This window comes from Pangasianodon hypophthalmus, chromosome 22, assembly GCF_027358585.1.
Source record: "Pangasianodon hypophthalmus isolate fPanHyp1 chromosome 22, fPanHyp1.pri, whole genome shotgun sequence".
In the NCBI taxonomy this organism is placed as follows: Eukaryota; Metazoa; Chordata; class Actinopteri; order Siluriformes; family Pangasiidae; genus Pangasianodon; species Pangasianodon hypophthalmus.
Window position 1 is genome coordinate 18,202,921 of NC_069731.1, and position 27,825 is coordinate 18,230,745.

The 27,825-nt window shown below is 37.6% G+C and overlaps 2 protein-coding genes across 2 annotated transcripts in view; both read left to right on the top strand.

The window, feature by feature from the left end:
- The window catches only part of chodl (chondrolectin), a 9,104-nt gene extending 3,114 nt beyond the window's left edge, over window positions 1-5,990 (top strand). The window contains exons 2-7 of the mRNA XM_026938160.3: window positions 1-140; window positions 248-405; window positions 1,600-1,650; window positions 1,738-1,812; window positions 1,902-1,998; window positions 3,662-5,990. The exon at window positions 1-140 is cut by the window's left edge and continues 191 nt beyond it. Of these exons, the coding sequence (XP_026793961.1) occupies window positions 1-140; window positions 248-405; window positions 1,600-1,650; window positions 1,738-1,812; window positions 1,902-1,998; window positions 3,662-3,746 (606 nt within the window). The 3' untranslated portion in view covers window positions 3,747-5,990. The remainder of the gene's footprint in view (window positions 141-247; window positions 406-1,599; window positions 1,651-1,737; window positions 1,813-1,901; window positions 1,999-3,661) is intronic.
- A 9,351-nt stretch (window positions 5,991-15,341) lies between these two features.
- zgc:112408 (uncharacterized protein LOC550260 homolog) lies at window positions 15,342-17,838 on the top strand. Its single transcript, XM_034298173.2, is given in 7 exon segments — window positions 15,342-15,420; window positions 15,499-15,605; window positions 15,886-15,955; window positions 16,031-16,131; window positions 16,252-16,455; window positions 16,969-17,103; window positions 17,346-17,838. Coding segments are annotated over 7 exon segments (876 nt in total). The 5' UTR covers window positions 15,342-15,350; the 3' UTR covers window positions 17,535-17,838.
- The last annotated feature ends 9,987 nt before the right edge of the window (window positions 17,839-27,825 follow it).

A 27,825-nucleotide genomic window follows, 5' to 3' on the forward strand; every position in this document is an offset into this window, starting at 1 on the left:
AGTTCAGGTCCGGGTATTGCTGATGGAGATTTCTGGATTGGTCTGACTCGTGTGGACAGCGGGAGTCCAGGGGAATACGCGAGCTACAGTTCCTGTCCTGATCTGTACAGATGGACAGACGGAAGTGTATCTCAGTTCAGGTGTGTGGATTAGATGTTCTCCGCCTCCTGTGTGTGTGTGTGTGTGTGTGTCTGTATTCAGCTGAGAACGTTGTGTATCATTCCTTATCACACTCTTGGTTTAATAGGAACTGGTATTTCGATGAGCCGTCCTGTGGAGGGGAGGCGTGTGTAGTGATGTACCATCAGCCCACTGCTCAGGCTGGTTTAGGAGGACCGTACCTTTATCAGTGGAACGATGACAGGTGCAACATGAAGCACAATTTCATCTGCAAGTACGAGCCAGGTACAGCAGCACAAACATGACAACACAGTCTGGAACACATGTAGTGAAACAACACATGCTGAAGAACATATCGAGGACTACATTTTGTGTGGAAAACAGATAACTGTTATTGTTATCGTTTCCATAGTAACAGCTCATTGTCAGGGACTCGTAATGACAGAGACAGATGATCTATGTAATCTAAGCCTAATGATGAATCCATTTAAAAAAATTTTGTTATTTAACAAAGACAAAAATGTGTAATCGCTGATATACATTTATTTAACATTTATGGAAGGAGTCTCTGATGTCAGCACTTTGTAACAGTCAGTAAGTTTCTACCACAGGAAAGTCTTCAGGACAGAGGGCTTTGTGCTTTCCGGTTTCTCCGTAACATCACAAGCAAGCTGCTGAAGGAATGACTGTTTATAGCTGCTATAACATAAGTGATAACAGGAGCTAACTTGTTTTGCGGACATTCCACAGCTTTAACGTATCTATTTTACTGTGTTATTCTCAGTAATGCAGATGAAATAAAGATTGGTGTAACTCTGGTGATGAGGAGGTTGTTTGCCTTTATTGTACCTTTGGAGGCAGAAAATCAAAAGAATTTGAGCTGACTAGTTGTTATTTAAGTTACATTGCAATGTTGGAGTATTGGTAAAATGTTTTCGATTCATAAATCTGCTCATATATGCTCACGAGCAAATTTTTTCACCAATACTTTGTCCTCCATGTTGCGACCTGAATGGTCAGGAGATAAAAAAGTGCAGAGCATTTCTAAAAAAAAATTTTTTTTACTTTTATCATTTGGTTGAAGCTCCATGCACTGGAGGAAAAAAACACCAGGTATGAACACAGCCCGAGCATGTTTTCAAGCGGAAATCAATATTAGGTGCAATTTTTGTGCTTTGTGCTATATTCCATACACACACTGAGAGTTAGTGCTATATTCCATACACACACTGAGAGTTAGTGCTATATTCCATACACACACTGAGAGTTAGTCAGCCACAGTCCGTTTCTCCTCCATCCATCTTCCTCAAAAGATCAACTGTTCAACTTTCTAATGGACAGTGGATAAGTTTTGTGCACCAGCATGTGTTCTATGCTGTCCATCAACGCATCGTTTTCATTGAAATCAATGGTAATGGTGCGTTTTTTATGAATCAGATTGGAGAATTCATCAGTGCTGTGGTATAAATGTTGTTACAGAGAGCCACCTGGTGAAGGAGCATGGAGACAGACCCGTGAGTCGTGATACAGGTAAGCCCAGGTCGAATCTTTGATCATGTGACTTCACGTACATGTATATTTATTTACACCAGGTTGTGTTGGCTGATCTTTCACCAGAACATGAAGAAGAGACGAAAACTCCTGATGTTTATGAGGAGGAAAGCCTTTACGTCACCGTGGCAGGACCCTCAAGTAATATCGCTCATTAGCGTTTAACATTAGCATTAAATTGACCCTGTCATGGATTGGGATCAGAGAATATGAATGTATTATTTTTGTAGGTATGCTGCTGATTTATGTGATCATCCCGACCATTCCTCTGCTCCTGCTCATCCTCGTGGCCTCGGGGACATGCTGCTTCCAGATGCTAAGCAAGAGGTGATTACAAATAACGTACTCACATTACAAACAGCACAGCCTCGCAGTAATTACACTCTTAAAGTGTTACCCAAATACCGCAGCACATCTGGTGAAGCAGTAAAGCAGCAACACGATGCTAAGCACACACGGATGTGCCACTTCCTGATCAGTCTGCCTCACAGAACTTCCCCATGAACTTCAGCTGTAGCTTTTAAACACTGCACATGCTATAGTTTACACATTACACATCACATGTAGTGCATGAGGTTTTATTTTTCTAAGTGACTGAATCATTTACTTTTACTTGTGATTTCTCACAAGTTCTCATGTTGAGGTTTCACTTTTGGATGTGATTTCGACACGATTCATTTATTTACACGTGATTTCTACATGATGTGATTTTTAGACATGTGATTTCTACATGATGTGATTTTTAGACATGTGATTTCTACATGACTCATTTATTTACACATGTGATTTCTACATGATGTGATTTTTAGACATGTGATTTCTACATGATTCATTTATTTACACGTGATTTCTACGTGATGTGATTTATTACATGATTCATTTATTTCTCCATGTGAGCTCTACACAATTTATTTATTTACACATGTGAATTCGACATGATTCATTTCTTTACCCATGTGATTTCTACATGATTCATTTATTTACACATGGGATTTCTACGTGATGTGATTTTTACACGTGATTTATTACATGATTCTTTTATTTACCCATGTGAGCTCTACACAATTTATTTATTTACACATGTGATTTCTACACGATTCATTTATTCATGCTAAAATGTTTGGAGTTGAGTCTTTATATTGAATTGGAGTCACCAACAACCAAATCCTCTTCTCTCCCTCTTAATAGCGTATAAAGCATAGTCCATGAACACCCGCTAACCCCAGAAGCCCTGTGCTTGGCAGGACATTAGGGTTTTATTTATGTAATTCATTATATTTATTAACCAGCGACTCCTGCAGAGTGATGTGTTTTTAACAGATTTCCAATCACTCAGCAAGGCTGACTCTGTGCAGAAAAAGGCTTTCTGGAGTGCGTTCACCTCCTCGGGGTAAACGGCTTCAGCTCCAAAGCAGATGTGAGGCTTCTGTTTTACAATCCCTGTCACTCCCGACACTGTGTAATAATCTGCGGCTATTAAAGTGACAGCTAGATTTATTTCTCTGATTTAATTTAAAACTGAGTCGCATATTATTTCTAGGAACTGAAGCGTAGTGAATGTTTATAATCACTTATGGAACAATCAAACATTTCACACATGATCATATGTTTTTCACGTGTGACTGTGTGAATAATATCTGATCATGTGGAAAAAGTGTATAAAAATGAAATCACGTGAAAATGAATGAATATTTACACATCACTTTAGAAATATGAATTGCTGTCTTTTTCAATACTAATAATTGATATATAATTGATTATAACCAATTTATGATTGTTGCCTCACTTCATGTCAATCATTGGCTTTTAAATCAGTACATCGATCCAAATTGTCCAATCGCTACACCCCTAAAAAACACAAGTGTACATTTCACATGTGAATCAGGTGATTATAGTGGAAACTTTACCACAATTAGCCACAAATTTTTAAAAAGACAAATAACAGCTATTTGTTATATATTTACTTTTCTCTCGTATCCACGTTGGACAGAAAACCACGGACGAAAACGAGCGTGGACCAGTCAACACTCTGGATCTCCAAGGCGCCAAAATCAGACAGCGCAATGGAGGTGTAAAGGAAACTACGTTCTATGGTTCACGCAAATGCTCCATCGTCTACATACTTGTACGTGATCTTCTAACGAAATCCTCAGTGTTAACGTCGTGATACACTTGACTCCTGTGATATTTTTCTATGACGGCTTTTGCTGCTGTGTGCTGAAATGAATCTCGCCAATTATTTCATTAATCTAGGTTTCCTCTTCACCTAACAAGCCCAATCCGTAATCACGCCTTCATTCCTGCGTATCGTCTCTCATCCTGCTCTCCGTTTCCTTCCCTCCCTCAGAGAGAGCCATCAGAAAGCGCACTCGTTTGCAGAAGGAAATCTTCAGCTAATTGGCAGCAAACACAGAGAGCAATTAAATTACTATAATTAAGACGGGTGAAAGCCGTTACAGGATCCACATAAAGAGATTAGTTTAAAGTGGCAGCTAAAACCAAATAGAGTCGTGCCAGTTCGGAAATTCCTCCGTGCCAGAAGAAAAGGCAGATTAAAACTGCTTATATATTAGCATTAGAGCTTTAATTTTTAATTTTAAAGTCCCAGGGAATAACACAGAGGCTTGTTATCTATAAATATCAAGTCTCAAGTCCTAAATTTCGAATTCAGAATTAATGCCGTTTCAATATTAAACATTAGCAATTAATTGTAGTATATTAAGTGAGACTTAAACACTAGGGGTGTGCTGTTATAGGAAAATAATCAACTGTGATGAGTGATGGCGCCCAACACTAAGTGGAGTTACTGTTGCCACCCCAAAGTTGATTATTTTCCAATAAGAGCATGCCGCAGTGTTCTATTCCTCTTACGCCACAGTAATTTGTCAATGATTACTTTTGTTTTATTTATTCAAGAACAGTACGTAGTACAATTTATCCAATTATTGTTACATTTAATCAAGTTAGCACAAAACAAGTTAGCTCTTGTTCTAACTTAAATTATAGAAGCTATAAACAGCCTCTCTTTTTTCTCTATCGGCCAGAAAACTGAAAAGCGTAAACTCTGTAAACTGTCCCGAAGACTTTTCCTGTGGTGGAAATCTTACTGACTGTTACAAAGCGCTGACACTGGAGACTCCTTCCACGAATGATATCGAATCGAATGTGAAGTCTAGGTCATGTGACTTGAGTGCAGTGTAAAATATTTAAAATGTTTGCATGGTACCGTATGTGAGTGTTATGCTAAACATCCACCTAACTATGAATTAAAAAAAAAACTACAGAAATATGATAAAACAGTATTCTAAACCAGCTAAAACTGGCTGATCAGACTGATCTGAGAACTGTTAGGTAGGTGTGGCATAATATTCTAATGAGCACATTTGATTGACAGCGAGAGTCTTCAAGCTTGCTATGCCACTAAAGTACAATTAAACACAACAACTCAGGAGAGAATCGGGAATGTACAGCTTGATCCAGTTGTGGAGTTAGCACTTTAAGCTATGCTTCCTAGCTTTGTGTTTGTTCACTAGCTCCACTTTTATTTGCTAGCTTAGCTTTTGCTTGCTAGATTAGCTTCCATCAAAGAGTCAAATAAAATGTTCAAGCAGGATTGCATAGTTTTGCTAACAGCTTTGTGGAAGGCACAAGTACCATCAGGTATGTAATTAGTACGGCTGAATCTTACGCAAGATTTCCCCAAGATTAGCTCCGCCCACATTGCATCCAAAGGGAAAGGAATGATGACAAAGTTCATGCAGACATTACAAGTGATTCACACTTCATAAATACACAATGTATCTCTGTAAAAGACAACATTAGCCACATTAGATTACACATTTAGGTTCCCTGGGGGTTTAAAACAACCACACTGGTGTTAGAACAAGTCGACACATCCGTCATTATCCCCTGAGCGTTTCAGCTAGAGTAACATTAGCAAAGCGTGTTTATGTGACTGTGAGTCAGCTATAGAAAGCCTTAGCAGACGTGGATATTTTTATACGATGTGTTTGAAATTCTGACATTCTGCTCATTCTTATATATGCAGTTTTTGCTCGTAATATTGATCCATAATTTATCATTAAAACTGCATATATAAAAGTGGCAAATCTGTAAAATTTCACAATGCGTGTTGTATAACGTGGATTAAATTCATCGCCCATACAGTATATACCTATAGAAACATGTCTGCTTGTAAAGTACAGATCAGTGGGTTTATTCTATATGTGTTTGATTCAGAGGTCTTGTTTTCATGTCTATTTTTTGGGGCAGTCACGGGGAAAACCGTTAAATAAAAGGATGATTGTGAAGACGTTCAAGTGTGGATCTTAATTTGTGTGAAATTTTCATTCGAATTGAGTTATTTTTAAAAAATTTTTAACAATATTTTGAAAGAATTATATGTAAATATATATTTTATATAACATATTTTTATTTTTTTCAATGCTACTGATAAAGATAGGAGAGGGTTTTTTTTCCATTTGCGCGTATACTTTTCCAGTTAGAGCTAGCTTGTTTACTAAGAAAAAAAAAAATAAAGTCGCAAAGTATTTCTTATTTAATTTAGAAATATTTCTTACTTTGATTTTCGTATTTCAGGCAATTTAAATAAGTCCATTGCTTGAAGTTCGACCCAAAATCATACATCTCTGCTGACAGATAAAGGCTACACTGAATGATTAAATGGTCACACCTCGCTAATTTCTTGTCTTGTGTACATTACAAACAACAAGATAAATATTGCAGAGCAACTAATGCTGACTTTTACTTTTAAACAGTTAATCAATTTAATCAAGGCCAGTAAGCATGTGAACTAGATTTAAACAGCCAGCAACCTCGAGGCTATGGAAATTCTATCAGAAAAACGATAGATGCTGCAGAAACACTGAAAATATGAGACACTGTGTTTGCCACTCAGCCTGATATCCAATTAGTTACGGCACAGATTTTAAAGCAGGCTGCTAATTACAGAGTCTATTAAATTAATCAGTCCTCCTCTCCTCTTCAGCGGGAGAGCTCATCACATGCCACAGTCCTAATTACAGATAGAGACGCAATCACTACTGTAGAGGCTCAGGGGGAAACGAAAGAAAGAATTCTTGCCCCATTTAAAAGAAAGGAGTCTATTAAAGGCATGAAATATAAACTCTCTACTCTCTCAGCCTTGTTGTGATATTATTGGAAATTAACAATGAATGTAACAATAATGGAACTGCACTAAAGGAATGAGAAAAAAACTAACTTTGCTTTAACTGCAAAAATATCAATCTCATTCAGATCATTTGTAATGTGGTTTCACTGGACATGTGATTGTGGACATGACAGCAAGAGCAAAGAAGCCTTTAGAAACCTCATTACCCTAAAGTAAGGAATAAAACACTCTGGGTCACGGTGTTCTAGGAAAATAATCAACGATGGAACTACTGTTACCACCCCAAAGTTGATTACTTTCCTATAACAGCATGTCATGAAGTGTTTTATTCCTCTGATACCACAGTAATTTGAAGTCTTATACTAATTATTATAATTTCTTGTTTATTCATCAACAATATGTTTTACATTTTATCCATTTACAGTTACATTTAATGCCGTGGAACGTCTATGAAACAAACTAGTTCATGTTCTCAGTAACATTATAGCAGCTACTTTATAAACAGTCGTTTCCTCACCAGCATCTCTTCTTTTTCTCACAAAGTTAATAAGACAAAAACAAAAACAAACAAGCAAAAAAAAAAAAAAAAAACGCAGCTTGTCATGTTACAGAGAAACCTCAAAGCGTCACCTCCTCTGTCCTGAAAACCTATCTTTGTCAACAAACTTACTGACTGTTACAAAGTTCTGACACTTGAGACTCCTTCCTTAAATGTGAAATAAACATCTCATACAGAAAATGTCACCATATCAATGATTAGATGCTTTTCTTTGTTAAATAACATGTTCTTCATTTATTATTAGTGTTAGATTATGTAGAGATATGAATGACCTGTTGCTATAGAAACGATAACTTATTAGAATGAGCGCATTAATATAAACCTGTGATTTGTGATGTGAATTACTACTGTCAGAGCTGCTGTTATAGAAAATTAATCAACACCTTCTAGCCAATCTGATTTGAGAATTTAACAGCGCCATGGTCTAAAGAAGTGAAAATGCGTCATTGCCCCAGTAAGAGCCGTGTATATTAATTAACACTTAGTTTAATCAATGCAGTTGTGAAGCTTTGTAGAGAAAGTGTTCACACACACACACACACACACACACACACCCAGACATGAAATTACAGTACTTCGCCCTAATCGTTAGTTTATTCAGAAATGCCTAACAGATTTTCTTTAGCTAATCCTTTCACAAATCCTTTTACTCTTTTGACTGAACAGCGCTTTATCCAGCGCGACACATTCCTTCCCTGCAGGAACAAACCACGAAACCTGTTTACTTTTTACTAACTGATGAACTGAAGTACCTCTGATTTTATAATACAGCTCAGCAAGACTTGTTTAATATACAGTCAAGGGCAAAAGTTTGCACCCCCTGTTTGTTACGTGAATGAAATGCCACAATTTTACAAAAATTCGATAAACAAAGTTGAATTTTTAGGATGTTATAAATGAAATGTGGATTTATCCTGGAACAGGACAACGATCCAAATCATAATGCAAAATCAACACAAAACAGTGTTGTGTCACAGTTATCAGTCAGTTAAAACACCAGTAATATTGTGAATCTTACAAGCAGTGAAAATATCAGCAAACGGTTAAAACAAAAGAGAAATGTTTTTGTATAATTTTATACAAATCTATTTAACCACCACATTCAGCATGAACTATTGTGTGAACATGTGTAACATTTCACTTGCGCTTTCCCTGAATTCCTTTACCATGTATGAAAAAGAAAGTGAGATTAGTTATAACATCTGTCTCCTCTTGATATAAGTATTGATAATGGTGTTAGGTGTGGTTAGCTGCTAGGCGCGGTTTGGAATCTGCTTATGCATTTTCATTTATTGTTATTGTATGAGATAAAATGCTGCTTCTTCAACCACGATTTGCACGTCATGGCACATGAACTGATCCCATTTGCGTCATCTTCAACCTTGGATCCTAGAAAAGTCTGAGTCAGCTTACACTTCGAGTAAGGAATAAAACAATGGGATGTGCTGTTAGATTTGAAAATAAATGAAAAGTTACTGTTTGCACAATAAAGATCATTTTCCTATAACAGACTGTTTTATTACTCTTATATGAAGCAATTTTCCAATGCTTAAAATGATTTCTTTCTTAAAGAATGAGGCGGTGTATTTTTATTGATTTATAGTTACACTTATTGTTAGTTACACTGGAGACTCCTTCCACAAATGCAAAATTAGGCTAAAAGTCCCCTTAAAGAGAACTTACATATGCACGGTTTTTAATCTGTTTTATGTGAAAGAACAAGCCTCTGTGTTTCTATAGCCATTACTATAGAAACGTTTTTGAACGAGCTCATTAATGTAAACCTGTGAGTTCCCTTGCAGCTGGAGCTGCTGTCAGGACTGCTGTTATAGGAAATTAATCAACACCTTCTGACCAATCAGAATTGTGAATTCAACAGCAGTGTGATGGACGGATCTTGGTTTTCTTCATTAGAGCCTCCTGCTGAATGTGAATGGAGAGTTGTAGAGATTCTACCGGTCATGGAGTAACTCTATCTTTAACCACAGTTGACTGTCTCTAAGGGCGTGCTTCTGCCAGATCTGGGGCAAAGTCTCAAATAGCTCCATGTTTCCACAGGAAAGAATAGCCTTTGGTATACACAGTGGACACTGGGTTTTTCTGAACCCTGAGGGGGAGGTGGTGTCATCTGTCCTTTTTAAGTCTTTCAGAGTCTGAGTCCATTATAATGTACATCACACAATTCACAGAATTTTCTTTATCAGAATTCATACATGAGGAGAAATTTTGCTGATTGGTTGACAGAGAATACAAAGGATACAAAAATCCAAGTTAAAAAAAACTAAAGATGGATGGATGGATGGATTTTTATTCTCATGTGTCTTATTTGCCAAGGTTTTAAATGTAGGAAAAATTGTGGGGTTTTTTTTTGTATTATTTAGAGGAAAAAACAGGCCTAAAGGAGTTAAAACACCAGACCAAGAAAGCACTTACACACATTCCATCAGTACTTTGAAAGTAAGTGATGAATGCAAGTATTTTTCTAATATTTTCTAATATTTTTAAATATTTCTACAAGTCAGAGTTTCAGGATTCATAAGACTGATAGAAATATCAATGTTGTGTTAAATTAAATTGAAATATATATGTTTTACAAGTTTTAATCCAAATTCCAATAATAAAAATAAAAAAATATAGATGTTAATATATTTTACAAACTGAAAAGTAACAAGATTTGATTTTTTTCCCCAGAAGTTTCACTCAGTGTTAGCCTGCTTAGTCTCACAGCAAATCACTGAGTCTGAATTGTTCAGCTGACAAAAAGAAGTTGGGAACCCCTGATACACTGCAAGGGTTTGAATGTATAATGTAGCTTTACAGCTATAGTTTCTCCCGTATTTATTGCAGAACATGTGACTATAGACAGAAAAGTCACAGTTACAGGATGGGGAAATTTCTGGAAAGGGAAAAATCTGATTTAAAACAACAAAGTTTTTTTCCCACATGAGGTAGTCAGGTGCTTTTGTGTGTTTAGAATGTGCTTAGAATTTGTGTTGTGTTTTTAGGATGAGGTAGTATATAATGGCATGTGCTGAATTTTACTCTTTGTGTTAAGAGGCTCTGCCAAAAGAATTGAGAATAGCAGTGCTATACATAATTACAGTGGGAGTGTTAGCTAAAGATAACATTGGCCTGTTCATGCCGAGCAGTATCCCAATTACAGGGTGCTTAAAGCAATATCTGACACTGTGTGCAGTCTGAAATCTTCATTTCTCAAAAAAATCAAAAATTGCCTAATTTATTACTGGTCCTTGTTAACTACAGAGTGTCCAAAAAGTCAGGAATCAATGGGAGTTAAACTACATATACATGATTTTGTATTAATTATTTGTTCACTTATTTATTTACATTATTTTTATATTTATTTTTTCCTTACAGGTGAAAATGGCATTAACGTTGGTTGAAAGGGTAGAGATAGTGCTTCTTGGTACTTCTCGGTACTCTCAATGGCTCCTGACTTATTGGTGTATGGATCTGAATTTGTAACCAATGAGCAGTCAGTAACTTCCTAACTGTTTTAACAGGAGCTAGATAAATGGATGAAAAAACATGGATAATTGCAAACTCACACTGTGTCAGTGTGAAGCCAAAGAACTTTCATTTTTGCCAACTGACTCAACATGCTGTCCAGCGTCTCCGGTTGGAACCCAAGCTCATGTTCCTGTCTGCATGGAGTTTCACAGTCTCCCCATGTCCATGTGGGTTTCCTCTGGGTTCTCTGGTTTCTTTCCACCTCCCAAAACCTTGCAACATGCCAGTGCCCTGTGAATGACTGGCATCCCGATCACAGTGTATTTCCACCTCATGCCCAGGGTTCCTGGAATAGGCTTCGGATCCACTGCTACCCTGACCAGGTTAATGTGTTTACTGAAGATGAATGGATGAATGAATGAATGAATGAATGAAGAGATTAATGATGAATGAAGAAAAATGTAATGTGCTTGTGCTTGGAGAGGTTCTATCTATTATTAATGCACATTTACCTCAGCATCTAAAATATAAAACATTTCCCATGATGCCTAAACCAAATATTAATGCCAGCAGCTACATGTTAGCATTAAGCGAGTGCCGTAAAGGGTGCAGCAACTGGCATGAGCACTGGCACGCTTTCTTTTCAGATGTCATGACTCCAAAACTCTCCACACCTAGGTGTTGGTGCAGAGTACAGGCAAAGGCCCTCAGACAACTAGAATACAGAACCCACAACAGGACAATAAGCAAAACAATGAGTCAGAAAGGAATGCTTTGTGCTGGTGTTGCTGGGATCCACATTTAAGAGTTGAGGTGCAAAAAAAAAAAACGTTAGAACATTCTTTACACCACACCCCAAGCTCATCATTTCCCAGCCTGTCAACACACCTTTGCCTGGAGTCCTCTGCCAGAATACATTGGAAGTGCCAACCCTTAGACACACCTCTCCCCAGTGTCTTGCGTGCACAAGGTTAGGATCTGGTGCAGGGTGGGGATGCGTATGATCGCTATGTTCACATCATGATGAGAACTGATCTCAGCTGCTAAAAACATAAACCCGATCAGACTGTCAATCACTCTTTTCTGTTTGTCACAACATGTATTGCATGTGAATGTCACAGTGTAGAAACATTCTGCATGCATGCAAAAGCACTTGGACATCTCCACTATTATGCTGCACTTGTCATTTTTACCCAAAGTCTAATTTTGCAAGATATTATCTCAAATTTATCTGCACTTCATACACAGACGGGCCACAACTGCTTTATTATGGTCAGGAGTCTGTCCTGGGAACACTGGGTGACAAGTGGGAATATATCCCGGACTGGATGCCAGTTCATCAGAGGGCACCATGCACATACACATTTAGACCTAGGGGCAGTTTAGTGTTACCAGTCCACCTCCTGGAGTGTTTTCTGGACATTGGCGGAAACCGGAAACCCTGGAGGAAACCCACACAGACGCAGGGTGAACATATGAAACACCACACAGGCAGAAACCCAAGGGACCGGGCACCAGTGTGACACAAAAGACCAACAAGCGTCTAGAACTGTGCTGGAGCAATGAACGCTCTTCTTAGAAACAAACAAAAAAAAATTTCCTTAGTGGTGGTGGAGATCTCACGTCACTCCAAAATCTCCCATGAAGTGTTCAGTTGGGCTGAGATCTGTGGATAGGGGTGGAGTCATCCTGGAATAGACCACGCCCATCAGGAGAGAAATGTTTCGTCGTACAAAAACAATACCTGAGGGAGTGAGTGGGAATCGTCCAGTTTTTATATATAACATAGTCCTTTCACACACACACACACTCACACACACACACCCATACACATGAAATGTCCTGGACAGAAGGCAATAAAAATGACTTAAATTCTTGAACAAAGTACACACGGACACTCAGACAGACATCTATAAACACACACACACACACACACACACACACACACACACACAGTGCATCTAACATGGAAGCTAGTTACCAATTAACATCATTTCCTTATAGGGGATAAAGATCAATTATGGCTTTCATGGTTTATTTTTCTAATCAGGATCCCTGAAACCACAGTACAGTGGCATGTATTAGAAATAAAAAATCAACTAAAATATAACTAAAATATTTCTTCTGTGAAATGTGGATTGTGTATATTTGGGCAAAATCCTTCGAGTATTACATAAATTTCTCCTTTGGGCTAAACACAGATTTACTCTTAATGCAACGTCAGAGTATATAGGCCTAGTATAGTGATAGAATCAGAATCAGATAGATAGACGTAAATAGAAGTAAAAAATAGAAGTAAAAAAATAAACATAAAAATAGATTGGGAAAGCTATGAGTAAAGTGATGAATAAGTGATAACAGTGATAAAGGTTGCGGGTAAAAAAGGTAAGCGGTTATAGTAAAGTTATGGTAAAATGGGTGTTAATGAGGTACCACAGGTGAGTCAAATAAATAATTACATAAATCACTTCTCTAAAAGGTTATTATCACAATCATCAATCTATATCTATCATCAATCTCATGTGGTTAAATAAGAAGGTCTTGATGACGAGGGTTTATTTAAAAAAAAAGTTTTACATTAAAAGCATGGTAACTAACATGGAGGAATTACCGAGTAACGCTGCCCCCTAGTGTACAGGGCCAACTGCATACGACACCAGAAATGTGCAGAGAGGTCTCACAGCAAGGGAGACAGTGAAACCCAGAGCATGGACTAAATAGTTTGTATTTCCAAGAGATCGGAATGATCAGGATTAGTTATAGAACAGTTATAGATCAGTTATAGATCAGTTATAGATCAGTGTCAGAAGACAGAGCAGTAAGAGGACAGCTACATGTTATGTAAGGGAACACAACAAGGAGTGCAGTTACAGGAAAATAATCAGTGACGGTTTGGTGTTATACGGCCCGACATGAATCAGTTTTGCAACAGCAGTTTTATCCAGACGCCATACATTTTATCTATGTGTTGTTACATTTAATGTTGTGCAACGTCCATGAAACGTTAGTTCCTTTTATCACTTGCGTTACAACAGCTATGAACAGTTGTTCCCTCACCAGCCTTTCGTTTCTTTATCTTTAATTTAATAAGATAAAAAACGCACAATGTGTAATGGATTAGTCTTGGAAACGGATGTTTCAAACATGACAGGTTAACACAATAATAAAAAATGTTTAAAGGTAATATGCAGTTATAGTGGGCTGGGACGTGCAAAATGCTAAACATGTTAAAATGTTTAATACCTTTACTTTATGGACATAGTTTTAAATATAATATCAGTGGGACACAAATGGCAACACAATCATGGAATCAACCAGGTGTAGATACACTGTGTATAGAAACAGTATAAGCCTATAAAGTGACCTATATTGTGGTTGGGCCTGAGTACACACACACACAAACACACACACACACACACCACACACACAAAATATTCCATATCAGATTGTTTACTATGATATACAGTGCTACTCCCAAGAAACCCCACACAGGTCTTGTCTATTAGCCTGCATTTGCTGTTAAAAGGGAAGCTTATTTACATACAGATGAATTTTACACATTTTTGAAAAGAAAAAATTTCACATGATAATGTCAGTAATATACAATCAAACGTGAAAGAAACCGCAAAGGTGCCTTTCAGCATGGTTTTCAGCAAGGTTTTACATGTGTGAAAAAAATCACATTTGGAAAAAACTCAATAAATCTCCAAAACGTGTAAATTTCACACGCGACTCTTGAAGTTCATGTGACCTTTCTTTAAGAAGCATGAGTGTTTCTATTCTTTTTCTTTCATGTGTGCAAATAGAAATTGTGTATTTTTAAAAATGACACTCTCATGATAGACAGCAAGTCGGCATGAAGAATTTTTTCTCACAGCCATGCAATTATGACAAAATCTGATTTTAGAAACAAAGCATTGGCTAAAACTTAAACAATTGAATGTACATTATGAAGATAAACTCTATGCACAGTGACTAAAAAAACTGTTCTAGCTCAGAACTAGGCCTCATTAAACAACTTGTTACAGACTAATGATCATCTCGCTTATTACGAAAAGCTTGTTATTGTGTAGGACTCAGGTGCAGATGTTATTTTTTTCCAAACACTTCTCTTTAACACAGTTAGGGGACAGTGTGATCATGTGCACTGCAATGACGCACATCACCGTCTTGGGTCATTTATTTCTACTGACCTTAACTTAAATATGCTCTATATGTTGTTTAGATAATCACTCCATTACCAAACACATACATATAGACATTTAATTACTTTAGATTATACAAAATGGCATTAAGGGCATATTTGAGGAGTCATGTGATTTAAGTAAACACAAAGCTCAATGATATGGTGAGATTGTTGCTTAGCACCTGGATCCCTTGTCGACTTGGGTGTGTGGGAAAAAAGGGTGGAACTGGGAAAGGAGGGCTGAATTTAACACAGTTTATTAAGCAAAGTGTGAATTTCACTCGCACGTAACTCGGGCTTTAGTGTGCAATATGACTGAAAGAACTCGCAGCAAAGTGGATGTCAGTGTCTTTGGTGATGTGAATGAAGAATTTCAGACAGGTAGGGCATTAAAAAACCCTGATTTTCTCATGATTTAAAGATTTTTTTCTTACAAACTAATTACAATTCCTTCACCAGATGTGGGTCGGTCGAAGAGCCTGGGTTTCTGTGGGCTTCTCCTCACGGCTCTGTCTTTTCTATTCATTCTCATGACCTTCCCAATTTCTGTATGGTGCTGCTTAAAGGTAAGAACACAGCATATTGTTTTTCTTTTTTAATTTAGAGAACTGTGACGATTTCATTTTTCAGATCTATACTGTGTATGTTCTTAATGTACAGTATAATTTGCATGAAATAAAATAGAAAATAGTCACGTTTGTATCTCAATGCTCACTTTTTATAAACAGAAAACTCTTGGATGGCAAATCATATTATTGCAGCTATAGCTGAGAATATTTAGTCTATCATGAATTCACATGATTGATTCACAAATCATTTGTTCTCTAAAATCTGTTTGATTAAAAGATCGTCAAGGAATATGAGAGAGCAGTTATTTTCCGTTTAGGGCGACTCCTCGGCGGAGCGAAGGGACCCGGTGAGTTAAAATTTTATCATACATCAGTTCTCTAACATAGACGCTTGTAAACTTTTAATGAATCTTTTTTAAAAGGTATATTCTGGATCCTTCCATGTGTGGACACTTTTCGCAAGGTTGATCTGAGGACGGTGTCGTTCAACATTCCTCCTCAGGAGTTGAGTATCTTTTAGTTAGTTTTAAAAGTCACTAAGATTAAGATAAGATAAAGAAAAAGATAAGATAATAAGATAAAGTAATGACCCTAATATAATAATGTTTCGATTTTCGGCTTCTGCTCCTGCTCCTCACTACAGGTGCTGACCAAAGACTCGGTGACCATCATGGTAGACGGCGTGGTGTATTACAGAGTTTTTGATCCTACAATGTCTATTACTAAAGTAGAAGATGCTAATCTGGCTACGCAGATGCTGGCGCAAACCACTCTGAGGAACATGTTGGGCACCAAGAGCTTGGCGGACATTTTGCGAGACCGTGAGGAGATGGCGGAACAGATGGAGGTGGGAGGTCCCAAAAAAACGTCTTCTTACTCTTCTTAAATTAAAGAATCACATTCAAGAAGGGATCCAAGTGCTTGGTTTGGTCAATTTTAGCATTTAAAACACACTGTATAAAAACTGCAGTACACTTGGCATTGTGCTGTTATAGGAAAATAATCAACGACGAGCTGGTGTGATGAAGCGGCGTTACATTTACCACCCTGAAGTTGATTATTTTCCTATAACAACACATCCCGAAGTATTTTATTCCTTTTATACCACAGCACTTTATCTACATTTAGTTTGTTTCATTAAAGAACAACACATCAAACTTTTTATCCATTTATAGTTACGTTTCTTTCCATTTTAATGTTGTAACTCTTTTGTCCGATTATAGGACACGCCCACATTCTATGTTTAATCTTGTAACTTTATTTATTCATGTTTGAACCTAAATTGTATCATGCACTCACATAATAATTGAGCTAACATGTCTAAACCTTTATAACATGCATCGCCGCTTTTGTCTGACAGGAAGTGCTGTATTCTGCGTCTAAGAACTGGGGGATTAAACTCGAGCGGGTGGAGCTGAAGGATGTCAAACTGCCCCAGACTTTACAGAGAGCCATGGCTGCTGAGGCTGAGGCCACCAGAGAGGCTCGCGCCAAGGTCAGGGTTCACGCTGCTCTCTGATTGGCTGATGACTGATGGTAGAGGATGCTGACCAATCCGGCTGATTATCCATTAGACACATCTTCATATTCTACCATGCCTTTTTTCAATATTAGGAAATATATTTAGAAGATACAATCAGCCCCAAAATTAATGGCACCCTTTTGGTGTGTATTGACTCCTTGGTATTATAAAGTGAGTAAGCCTGCTATAAACTACTTCCTGTTCGTCTTGTACAGGTGATAGCTGCTGAGGGGGAGATGAAGGCCTCATGTGCACTGAAGGAGGCGGCAGACGTCATGTCCGAGTCTCCGGCTGCTCTCCAGCTGCGCTACCTGCAGACGCTGGCTGAGATCGCCACAGAGAGGAACTCCACCGTGGTCTTCCCCATTCCCATGGACCTCATTACCAGCTTCATGAGGAAGTGACCACACACCTGAAAATCTCAACTCCATAAAGTCCTGGATTATTATTTAATTCTTTATACTAAAACATATTGTTCAGAAATTGCACCACTAGGAAATGTGTGTAGATACTAGAATAAAGGCTGGAGGTCTGGACTAAGCAACAGATCCTGGATTTTTGAGAGGTCTGAATTCATATTTATTTTACAGACTACACTACATTATACATAAACTAACAAACTGACATACTGTAGGTATATTTAAATATAAATACATGTACATAACAGTTGATTATATCATATATAATTTCAGACTTTTTCTCCATGAACCTCACTTTGTTTTTTTGCATTTCATAAAAGCAGATGAATAATTTTATGTAAATATAATATTATGAATAAATATTATGTAATTGAACATATAGAACATTATTATTCATCAGTAGAGAAAAATAAAGTTCAAGTCATGAGTAAGTGAAGTCCTCTTCATTAATCCTTTGAAGTTTATGTGATTTAATGTGATTTATTTACTATGAACTCATTTTTAATTTACCATAATGTTATGGACTTTTCTGTAAGCATTATAGGCTCAGTCCTAACAGTTTCTGATGGGCAACTTTATTACTTTTAATTCACTAAACCTCTGCATTTTTACATTAATAAACCTTTCTGTGCAATGAGCATAAATATACATGTAAGTCTGAATACTCTCTTATATTTACAATTTTTTTTTTTTTTACACCAGACCGAGCACCAGATCAATTTAATGAAGAAAAAACACCACGAACTTGAAGTACAGCGATAAAATTAAAATTGAAATCTACATTAGAAACTGTTCCTGATGTCTTTATTGAAGAATTGTTTCAGGGCAGTGATGGTTTTAATCAGTTCTTTAATAAGTGCATATTATAAACAGTTTTTAAAAAGTGTTGCAAAATAGGTTTGATTTGAGTTCATTTAAAAGTGGAACTTTATGTTGGAGTGGCTGAGATCACCTCTGCTGAGGAATTATTATTATTTTTTTTGTAATTAAAGGTGATTAACTGATGATTTGTAAATGTGTGATGTCAATGATGAAACGCATTACACACAGTAAACACTGAACTCGTCCTGTAACTGTCCTGCTTTAGATTCATTACTGTCAAAAGAAAAAAGGTCTGCGAATAATGAATTCATGTTCCATAAATGTGATTTAGTGTGTGGAAATTAATTCTGATACACCAGAGCGCATGAACTGCAAGCACTTTACCAAAAAATAAATGTATGTAAACGTGTTTATACAAATAATATTGTGTTAGCATGCACAGGATATTGAGATACATTAATTAATGATATATTACAAACTTTTAGAAACATTAAAAAGTTCCATATGAACAGCTTTCATGTGTGCTCATTTAGGTGATGCATAAACTATTCTAGATCTGTGTGTTTTGGTGAAGAACCGGAGTTCAGAATTTTCTGTGGTTATGACGTCACAATGTCTCATCACTTATAAGCCCTTCGTTACCGCAGGTTTCTTCATTTTCTGCTTGATATCTGCTGCACTTCAGCATTTCATCATTGACACGTGCGCAGAGAAATTTTGGACAGAGTGATCTCTTCCGAGCAGAAACACTGAAGCCACTGACAGCAACAGGTACGTGGACTACACGTGTTGAGTAACGGATATACAAGTATAGTATACGGCTGTGTGAAGAACTGGACAGAAAAAAGAAAAGAAATATTTGGCTACAAAGTGAAAAAAGGATTTCAGATACTCAAGGTCTAAAACAGTTGATAAAACTAATCAAAATTTGTTTTATATTACTTTTCCATTATTTATTATCCCTTTAATTGTTATTCAAAAGTGACCATCAGACTGAATTGGTCTGGTCACGAGTCACAGTCAGACAGGAAAATATGGACATAAAAACACTAATTCCTTTCATTTTTTCCCAAAAAAGCTAGTCAATGAAATAAAATAACTATAACTGTATAAATGATTAAACACGCACATTTCCCATTCTAGTGTTCTGTAGCTTTGGGAAACCTTTGAGTGTGATGGATATGATGATCCACAAACCTTTTCATCCACCCTGTCCTGGAGAAGGACATAGAGCTGATCCATGGTGGACAGGTAGAACACACACACACACACACACACACACACACACACACACACACACACACACACACACACATGCAGGAATACTGAGTTGATTACACAGTGATCTCTTACTATGTGTTGAGACGCCGTGTTAAGTCCTGATGTCTTTGTTCCTGAACTTTACAATGTATACGCAGTAAAAAATCAATAATTTTGAATAAAACTCAGCTGCTGGGTTGAGCCTGCTGACAAAAATTGGTTTGATAATAGAGGAAAACCAGCATGCTGAACTTGAGCAGGTGTGATGTTGAGTCAAGATTTATTTTCTGGAATTTTCTACTGCACCCGTAGCAAGAAAGCAGCAAGGAAAGAAAGAAGTAAAAAAAAAAAAATCATAAGAAGAAATGTACATTCTTGTCCATTTATAATTCAGCTGAACCTCTCAAGTGTATATTTCTGTTTCATTATGTAGGTAATAACTTTTTTAACATGCATTTTTGGCTCGTTTGCCTGCTGTACATTAGTAAGTACGTTAGCTAGCACTATTTGAGGGGATTCATGTATGAAGTTGACTTTTATATTTACAGTTATCACTTTGGGCTGCGACATACATATTACCGTTACTTCTAACAAGTTAAAAATGAACTTGATTGTATCTGTAGCCCAGAATATCTCAGAAAAGTGTATCATCATATAATTGATCACAATATCGATATTTTTCTCATATCACCCAGCCCTACAGTAACCATAACAACTTGGGTGTCTACAACACAGAACACAAGTTGGGTTTAAAAAAACAATCAGCCGACATTCAGCCGACATACAAGTCAGGTTCTTAGCCCTAACTAATGTCGTGTCTCCAGGGAACCCCAATGTCCTGGGCCATGGTGATAACTATGTGTGTGAAGGGTGGAATCTAACTTTTCCTGGCCCTCTGCTGAGGTAAGACCCTCCTTCTCTTCTCGTATAACATTAACACATTAAATGTGCAGGCTGTTTGAGAAGTACTGTTGTGTTCTGCCACATCTCCTACAGCAGTAAGATGGAGACGAAGGACCTGATGGCTTTCATCCAGAAGAAATCTCAGGAGATTCTACTGCGTGTAGAGGAACCTGAGCAAAAGGAAGCCTATTTCTTCTGGCAGATTATGGAGCTGTTCTGTAATCGTAATGGAGTAAGTGTTGAAGTTCGTTATCTGATTGTTTAAGCAAAATTCTCTGTGCGCGAATGAATAAATATAAATATACCTGTGGATGTGCAAGTTAAAGATATTCCTTTTACAGAAAATCCCGATGGTTGAAATCGCTGCACGCCTCTTCAAGAGCTACAGCTGCCTGAGACACAAGGCACCAAAAGTTTGTATATCATCACATCAGCATCACCATCTATCTGTGTTGTGTATTGTAATTGTGTATTTCTACGTTGTTGTTAATGCGATGATTCCTGCTGCAGCTTGTGCGTGCTAAGAACCAGGACGAGTGGTGCCTTCCTCTGGCACGGCTTTTATTCTCCGCCACGCCAGATGATGAGCGTAGACAAGCCGTGATCGAAATGGCAGATGATCTTGGTATGGACAAGCTTCACAGTAACAATATTTTAAAAATAACTGTATCACCAACTCTGTTTAATGGACGTTGATGTTTGGCTTTTCATCGGCAGCCTGCAGAGGACAGATCTTTGCATCGCATATCTGCTGTGTGGTGGCACAGCTGGAGCTGGGATCCTACAGTGACTCCAGCTTCGATCTGATTGGATGCGACAGGTATTTAGTGTGTATGTGCATGTACATGGGTGTGATTATTTTCCTTCACTTGCAACTAAGACATAATTCTCTTTTGCACCAGCTTGCCATTCGAGAAATCAGCCATCAGGGAAGCTATCGAGCGATCTGAGGTTTATGAATATGTGCTGTTCATGACCTCAGGGTTCGCCCAGCCAAACTTCCAGGTCAGAAGCTTTTTTCTTAAAAAAAACCTTTTCCATGTAAATTTTAGCAAGAATCATTGCACTGAGAATGAATGACTCTTTCTGTCTTAGAAATACAAGGTCTTTCATGCTAGCATGCTAGCCAAGGAAGGACTTTCTGCTCTAGCTTTTGATTACTGCGAATCCATCGCTAGAGCAGTTGCCACCTTCCCCTCCAGCATCACGGCAGCCTTGATGGAACAGATTATTCTGGTAAATATGATGATCGATACTTTCCAGGTTTTAAATTCATAGTATTGTCCCATCACCAATTTATTTCCCTGTCTGTCTTGAAGATGTCTGAGAAGCTTCACAGAGGGAAGGCAGAGGAACCTGAATGGCTGCTAAATCTTCGCCAGTTGCATGCAGCCAAAGTACATCAGCACAACAAGATGCCTCCTTGTGTGCTGTTTCTCTGTGATCCAGAGCAGGAGGAGGGAGATGACAAGCTTCCAAGCTCTCCAGCATTCCAGGTTCCTTCCCCTATGCAGCTGAACACTTCACCAGTAGGGGGTATGTTAGAATCCACCTTCTGCACAAAAACTCTTGTGAACATTTCAATATAATTGAACTGAATGATCTGTTTGTGTAACAGAGGTGTACGCAGTGGGAGAGCTGCTGGGACAAGGAGGCTTCGGCTCTGTCTATGCTGGAGTTCGTAAGGCAGATGGGAAAATGGTAAGACGTCTGCACATATACAGCTAATTGTCAATAATCGACAAAATTACATTGAAATGTAAATCGTTAGAAATTACAGACTTCCCTAAGACACCGTCAAGAAGGTCGTACAATTAACCCAATTAATCATGCACAATTTTTACCGGGACTGAAGTCTGGAATGTGAGTCACATGACAACTGACAATTTTGAATGACAATTTTTAATGCATGACTTTTCCTGTGAGCCTCCATTTGCTGACACCTAATGTAGTGACCATGGAATTGTATTAATTATAATAATTAGTAAAATATGGCTTTTAGAACTTACTAATTATGTTTTGTGTATGTGAACAGGTCGCTATTAAATATGTGACCAAGTCTGCCTACGACAAATACATCACTGTTGTAAGTAAACTTACTTTACACCTACTTAACAGAGAAGCAATCAAACTATTCCACCTCCTAATCCTGTTTCAGACATATCTCACACCAAACCCAAGTCCCACATCTGACTCAAGTCTTTGTTGTCATTTTAGCCTGGAGAAACACACAGCCTGCCTCTGGAGGTAGCACTGATGCAGATGGCGTCTATGCCGCCTCGCTGTGAGAACGTGGTGGAGCTACTGGAATGGTTTGAGATGTCCAGTTGCTTCGTCTTGGTTCTGGAGCGACCCAGTCCCTGCATGAACCTGCAGGAATTCTGTAATTGTAAAAACGGTCGACTGTCTGAACCACTGGCTCGAGACATCATGTGGCAGGTGGTTCAGGCTGCTCGTCACTGCTGTGAACGCGGAGTTCTTCACCGTGACATCAAACCCGAGAACCTTCTGATCAACACTGAGACACTGCAGGTGAAGCTGATTGACTTTGGTTGTGGAGATTTGTTGAAGGACTCCCCCTACACAGGATTTGCAGGTAATTGAATAATACATATGCTACAGAATCAAAAAGAATGCAGCGGAGAACCATTTTTGTGACTGTTGCAGGGCTTTCCCGTTTTTCACTCAGGTACTCCGGCTTTCTGGCCTCCCGAGTGGATACAAGGCAGACAGTATAAGGGACGTCCTGCCACCGTCTGGAGTCTGGGTGTGCTCCTGTACTACTTGGTCTGTGGAGACTTCCCTTTTAGGAACAAGCATCAAACAACTGATGCGGACATACTGCTACATCCTTACCTGTCTGGAGGTGAGAAAAGGCAGAAGCATCATATTTAGACCTGTAGAATAAAGGTGCAAAACTTGCACAGCAAAACAGATTTAAACATAACGATTTTTTTCTTTTACATTTAATTTTAAAATCTATCTCATCATTGCACACACAGACTGCCAAGATCTGATCTCTTGGTGCCTGAACAAAGACCCTTACTATCGGGCGACTTTGGAGAACATCACCAACCACCAGTGGTTTAAGGAGAAACTTCAGGACAATGTCCAGGTTAGACAGTGACAGCTCTGTGGAGAACATTTCAGTTCTGTGTATGATTATACGAAAGTACGCGCAGAGTGTGTAAGCTGTAAATCTATCTGAGGCAATCTGAGGCACTTTCATTCTTAGTTCTATTGAACTGAATGATTGTGTGTTTGTGTAACTGAGCTGTTTGCATGAAGGTGCATTGTGGGAAAGCTGCTGGGACAAGGAGGCTTCAGCTCTGTCTATGCTGGAGTTCAGAAGACAGATAGAAAAGGGGTAAGATGTCTACACATATACAGTTAATTAACATTAATCAACCAGGAATTTCAAAGTTGTCTATGTATTTCCATCCAAAAACAAAACAAAAAAAAAAAACAAATGCACAAACAAAAGCAATACATTTCCATACACACACACACACACACACACACATATACAGTATATACATACTGTATATGTATGTATGTACATTTGCAGTCGTATTTGCAGCTGTGTGTACTTCTTAGCTTGTTTGAGTGTTTTAGATTTTTCTGAACAAGTCTCTTGGCCATAAGAAAATCCTGATTGATTTCTGTCCTTGTCGATTTTAACATCCAACTCTCTGTTTTTTTTTATTTTGCAGACCCCTCCTGGCAGGAACACCCGGTGCTAACACCTTCATAACACCAACAAACAAACAAACAAACAAACAATCAAATGAACAAATGAACAAACAAAAACAAATGAGCAAATGAACGAATTAACAAACAAGCAAAAACAGCCCAAAGAAACAAAAACTCCCCAAACAAAAGAATAAATAATTTAAACAAAAACAAACAACTCAAACAAACAAAAGAATAACTAAAAGTGAACAAAGAAACACCCCAAACTAATGAACAAATAAACAAATGAATAAATAAGAATATTAGTATATTAGTATCGCATCATGAATAAGAATAAACTGAGGCTTAGTATCGCATCATGAATAAATATGAAAAAAATAGTTGTTAAAAATAACTGGCAACAACGTCACGAACTGTAATTTATATTAATAAAAGTTATTTTTAAATCTCTCTAACACCAGCCGTGGTAAGCGTGATATGTTTAATCAGCGCGGCATTTTACCCCAGAAGCGTGCAGCGTGAACTTCATGAGATCACACACGTTTAGAGTAATCTAGTGGTCAAAACAGATACTTTTTATTGGCACATAACTAAACTCGTGGTGTTATTAAACCATTAAATAGTGTTTTTATGAAGCATCTCAATAACCAGGGGAATAATGTAGACTGGGAAATACAGAACATCACTCAGGCCTACTACTGACTATGCAGAGATTTTTACTTACGGTTCTGTGTTCATATCATTTTAGAAATTCTTTAATAAATAAATAAATAAATAAATAAATAAATAAATAAATAACTGTGTATTCTGCAGGAAATAAACTATAAAGAGCTACTTGCCATTTAGTGATGTTTTTACTGAATCTGTTTATGCTGAATTTTAGAAAAGATTGGTTATGTATTTGGGAGAAAGACTGCTGAACTGTCCGTCATACTTTGGCGCTAATTCAGAATGAATAAAAATAATGCTTGTTACCATGGACAGGAAATGGATGACCGAATCCTTATCAAAATATTAAAATCACAGTTTGTAATCATAGCTTGTAGTGCAGAAGGCCATTCTAAAAAGGACGTTTTGAATTTTCACACATTTCTTCGTAAAACATACCATAAATCGTAACGCTAAATCAGGCAAATGCTGTCAGCTACTAAACGAAATGACCAATCAGCTGTTAGAGGCCACAAGCATGTAGCCCTCCATCTTGCATTCTTCGTCATGCTGATATTTAAACAGATTTCTTTTCAGATGTTTAGCAAAGGTGTTTGGCTTAGCATGCACATTTGGAAAGTGCATTTATTTTAATTAAAAAATATTAACAGGTTCAATGCTAGCGTTTTTTCATCATCCTTAAACAAACATTCTCCACCATTATTAAAAGAAAATCTTCCTGGAAAATCATTGCAAGGAAACAGACGCCATTTTGACTCACAGCAGCACTGCGTCCAGCTTCGTAGAAGATTCTGATAGCGAGTCCAGACCACCTTTTCTCATCTGTCTGGACTGTAACAAATCCAAAACTTGGAATAAATCTGAGAAAACACTGTTTTATTTCTTATATTTATTATAAAAATATCAAAAAATATATGTATGTTTTTTGTGATCATTGCTAACATGCAAAATGTCCTTCTTTTACAGTCCGCATGAATAAATACGTACGCTGAGCTGCCAGAATATTATGTGTGCAAATAAATAGGCGAATGATCGAAGATGTAGTTTACATTTAAAATTTATTTCACTGGACCTCACGGATGAGTGGTGTGCCTTTAATTCTAGCTTGATGAAGAAAAATTGTCATGTACAGTAGCTTTTATTCTGACAAAGAACTGTAGTGTGTGTGTCACGTTTCCGAGCACAAGCACTGCTCTCCCATATATATATATATATATATAAAATACTAATATCATTTAATATGCTTCCAGGTGTTATAAGGAATAAACATGACAGGGATTGTCTTTTTAACCATTTATAGTTACATATGATGTTAAGGAACGTCTGTGAGACATGTTGGTTCCTATTACTGATTTTTAACCCATTTATGTTGAAAGAAAACAATTGTTCACATAAATGCAGATATTCCTCTGATATTAAAATTGATCTGCACTTATAAATATATGCATGATGTTCATGTGTATTGGTTCTTTCCATAAAACCCGCCAGGCCTCATGCTAGCCTAGGTGTAAACACAGAGACTCCAATTCCAGACTTAACGCGTTAACATCATTTTGTGTATTAATTAACTTCTCCAGTCCTAAATCCTACAAATATTTCTATCAGCTGGTGTTTGTGGTATTTCCATATTTTGAATTTCTATTATGAATATCTCCAGAGACAATCTTCAGGATATATTTTACACTAACTGTAAAAAGTGGAACTTTCTCCCTGCTCTAGCTCCTGTGTGTAGAGTCAGTAATACCGCCAGACCACAAGGTGGCAGTAAAGCATCAGGCTTCACCAAGAAACACAACTAGAAAATCCACTTAACGTATTAACATGAACAAAAGCTACATGTTGACGCTATTTCTCACGTTAACACACCAGTATATGCTGAGTTAACGTGTAACTCACTGACGTCTTGTCCAGAAAAAAATACCTTTTAACACTAGATTTTCGGGCGTCTTCTTAAAGCAAGAAATCTCTCACGCGTTGACTGTGAAAGACCGCCATATTTATACCCTTGACCAATTCCACTGCCTGAGTCGACAACCAATCAGAATCTGGCATTGCTGTGACGATGAGCGCCGCTTGACCTATCGTTTCTCCGGGGAGGCGGGGCTTCGTCATTAGGCTCCAGCTGGTGGCGCTACACAAAAGAGCCACGTTTTTTTTTTTTTTTTTTTTAAATTAAACTAACAAACCAAGTAACTAATTAATAAACAGCCTACATGAATCTGAAGTGCCTTCAACAATTATCTCCTAATCTGCTAATGCATTTTTTACAAACTAAAAATGCAAATGTAGTTACAATATTAAATAAAGCTCTGTAACAAAAAAAAAAAAAAATCTTGCAATGTGTTTTAAAAGAGAAGTTTGTGATTCCATTAACATTGACAAAACTGAGCATTTCCCCTAAACACCCCCTCTGTTAAAAATGACGAATGTTTTCCTTCGTATTGGTTTCCTTTTAAGGAAAAGGGGTGGAGTTAAGCAGCCCTGTTTCTTCTGGGGATGGATCTCATCTTTATGCAGCAGAAATAGAGAAACTAAAGATGCGAAAAGCTGATATTCAGTCATACTTGTAGTTCTAGTGCGGCTTCCAAACAGCCAATTAATGCATATTGTGTTATGTAGATTATTTTTACTGTAGTGGACGAAGATCTGTTAGATGCTCAGCCAGAGGAACACAGTGAACTAGATGTAGGAGGAGATCTACTGGAGGAAATGAAAGGGTAGACCTATATTTGGCAGAAAATACAAAGGTTTTTTTAGTGTCCTCGGATGGCGTATTGAGTAACCACACAAGCAACGCCCGAGGATTAAGAATGCTCTGATGTCCTCCAATCAGCTTTATCCCTCACCTCAACTCCAACCTTCCTTGTCTGTGCCTTATTATCATCCCACATGTTGTGTCTTAGACATATTCAGCTCTGTGAAGTGTTGT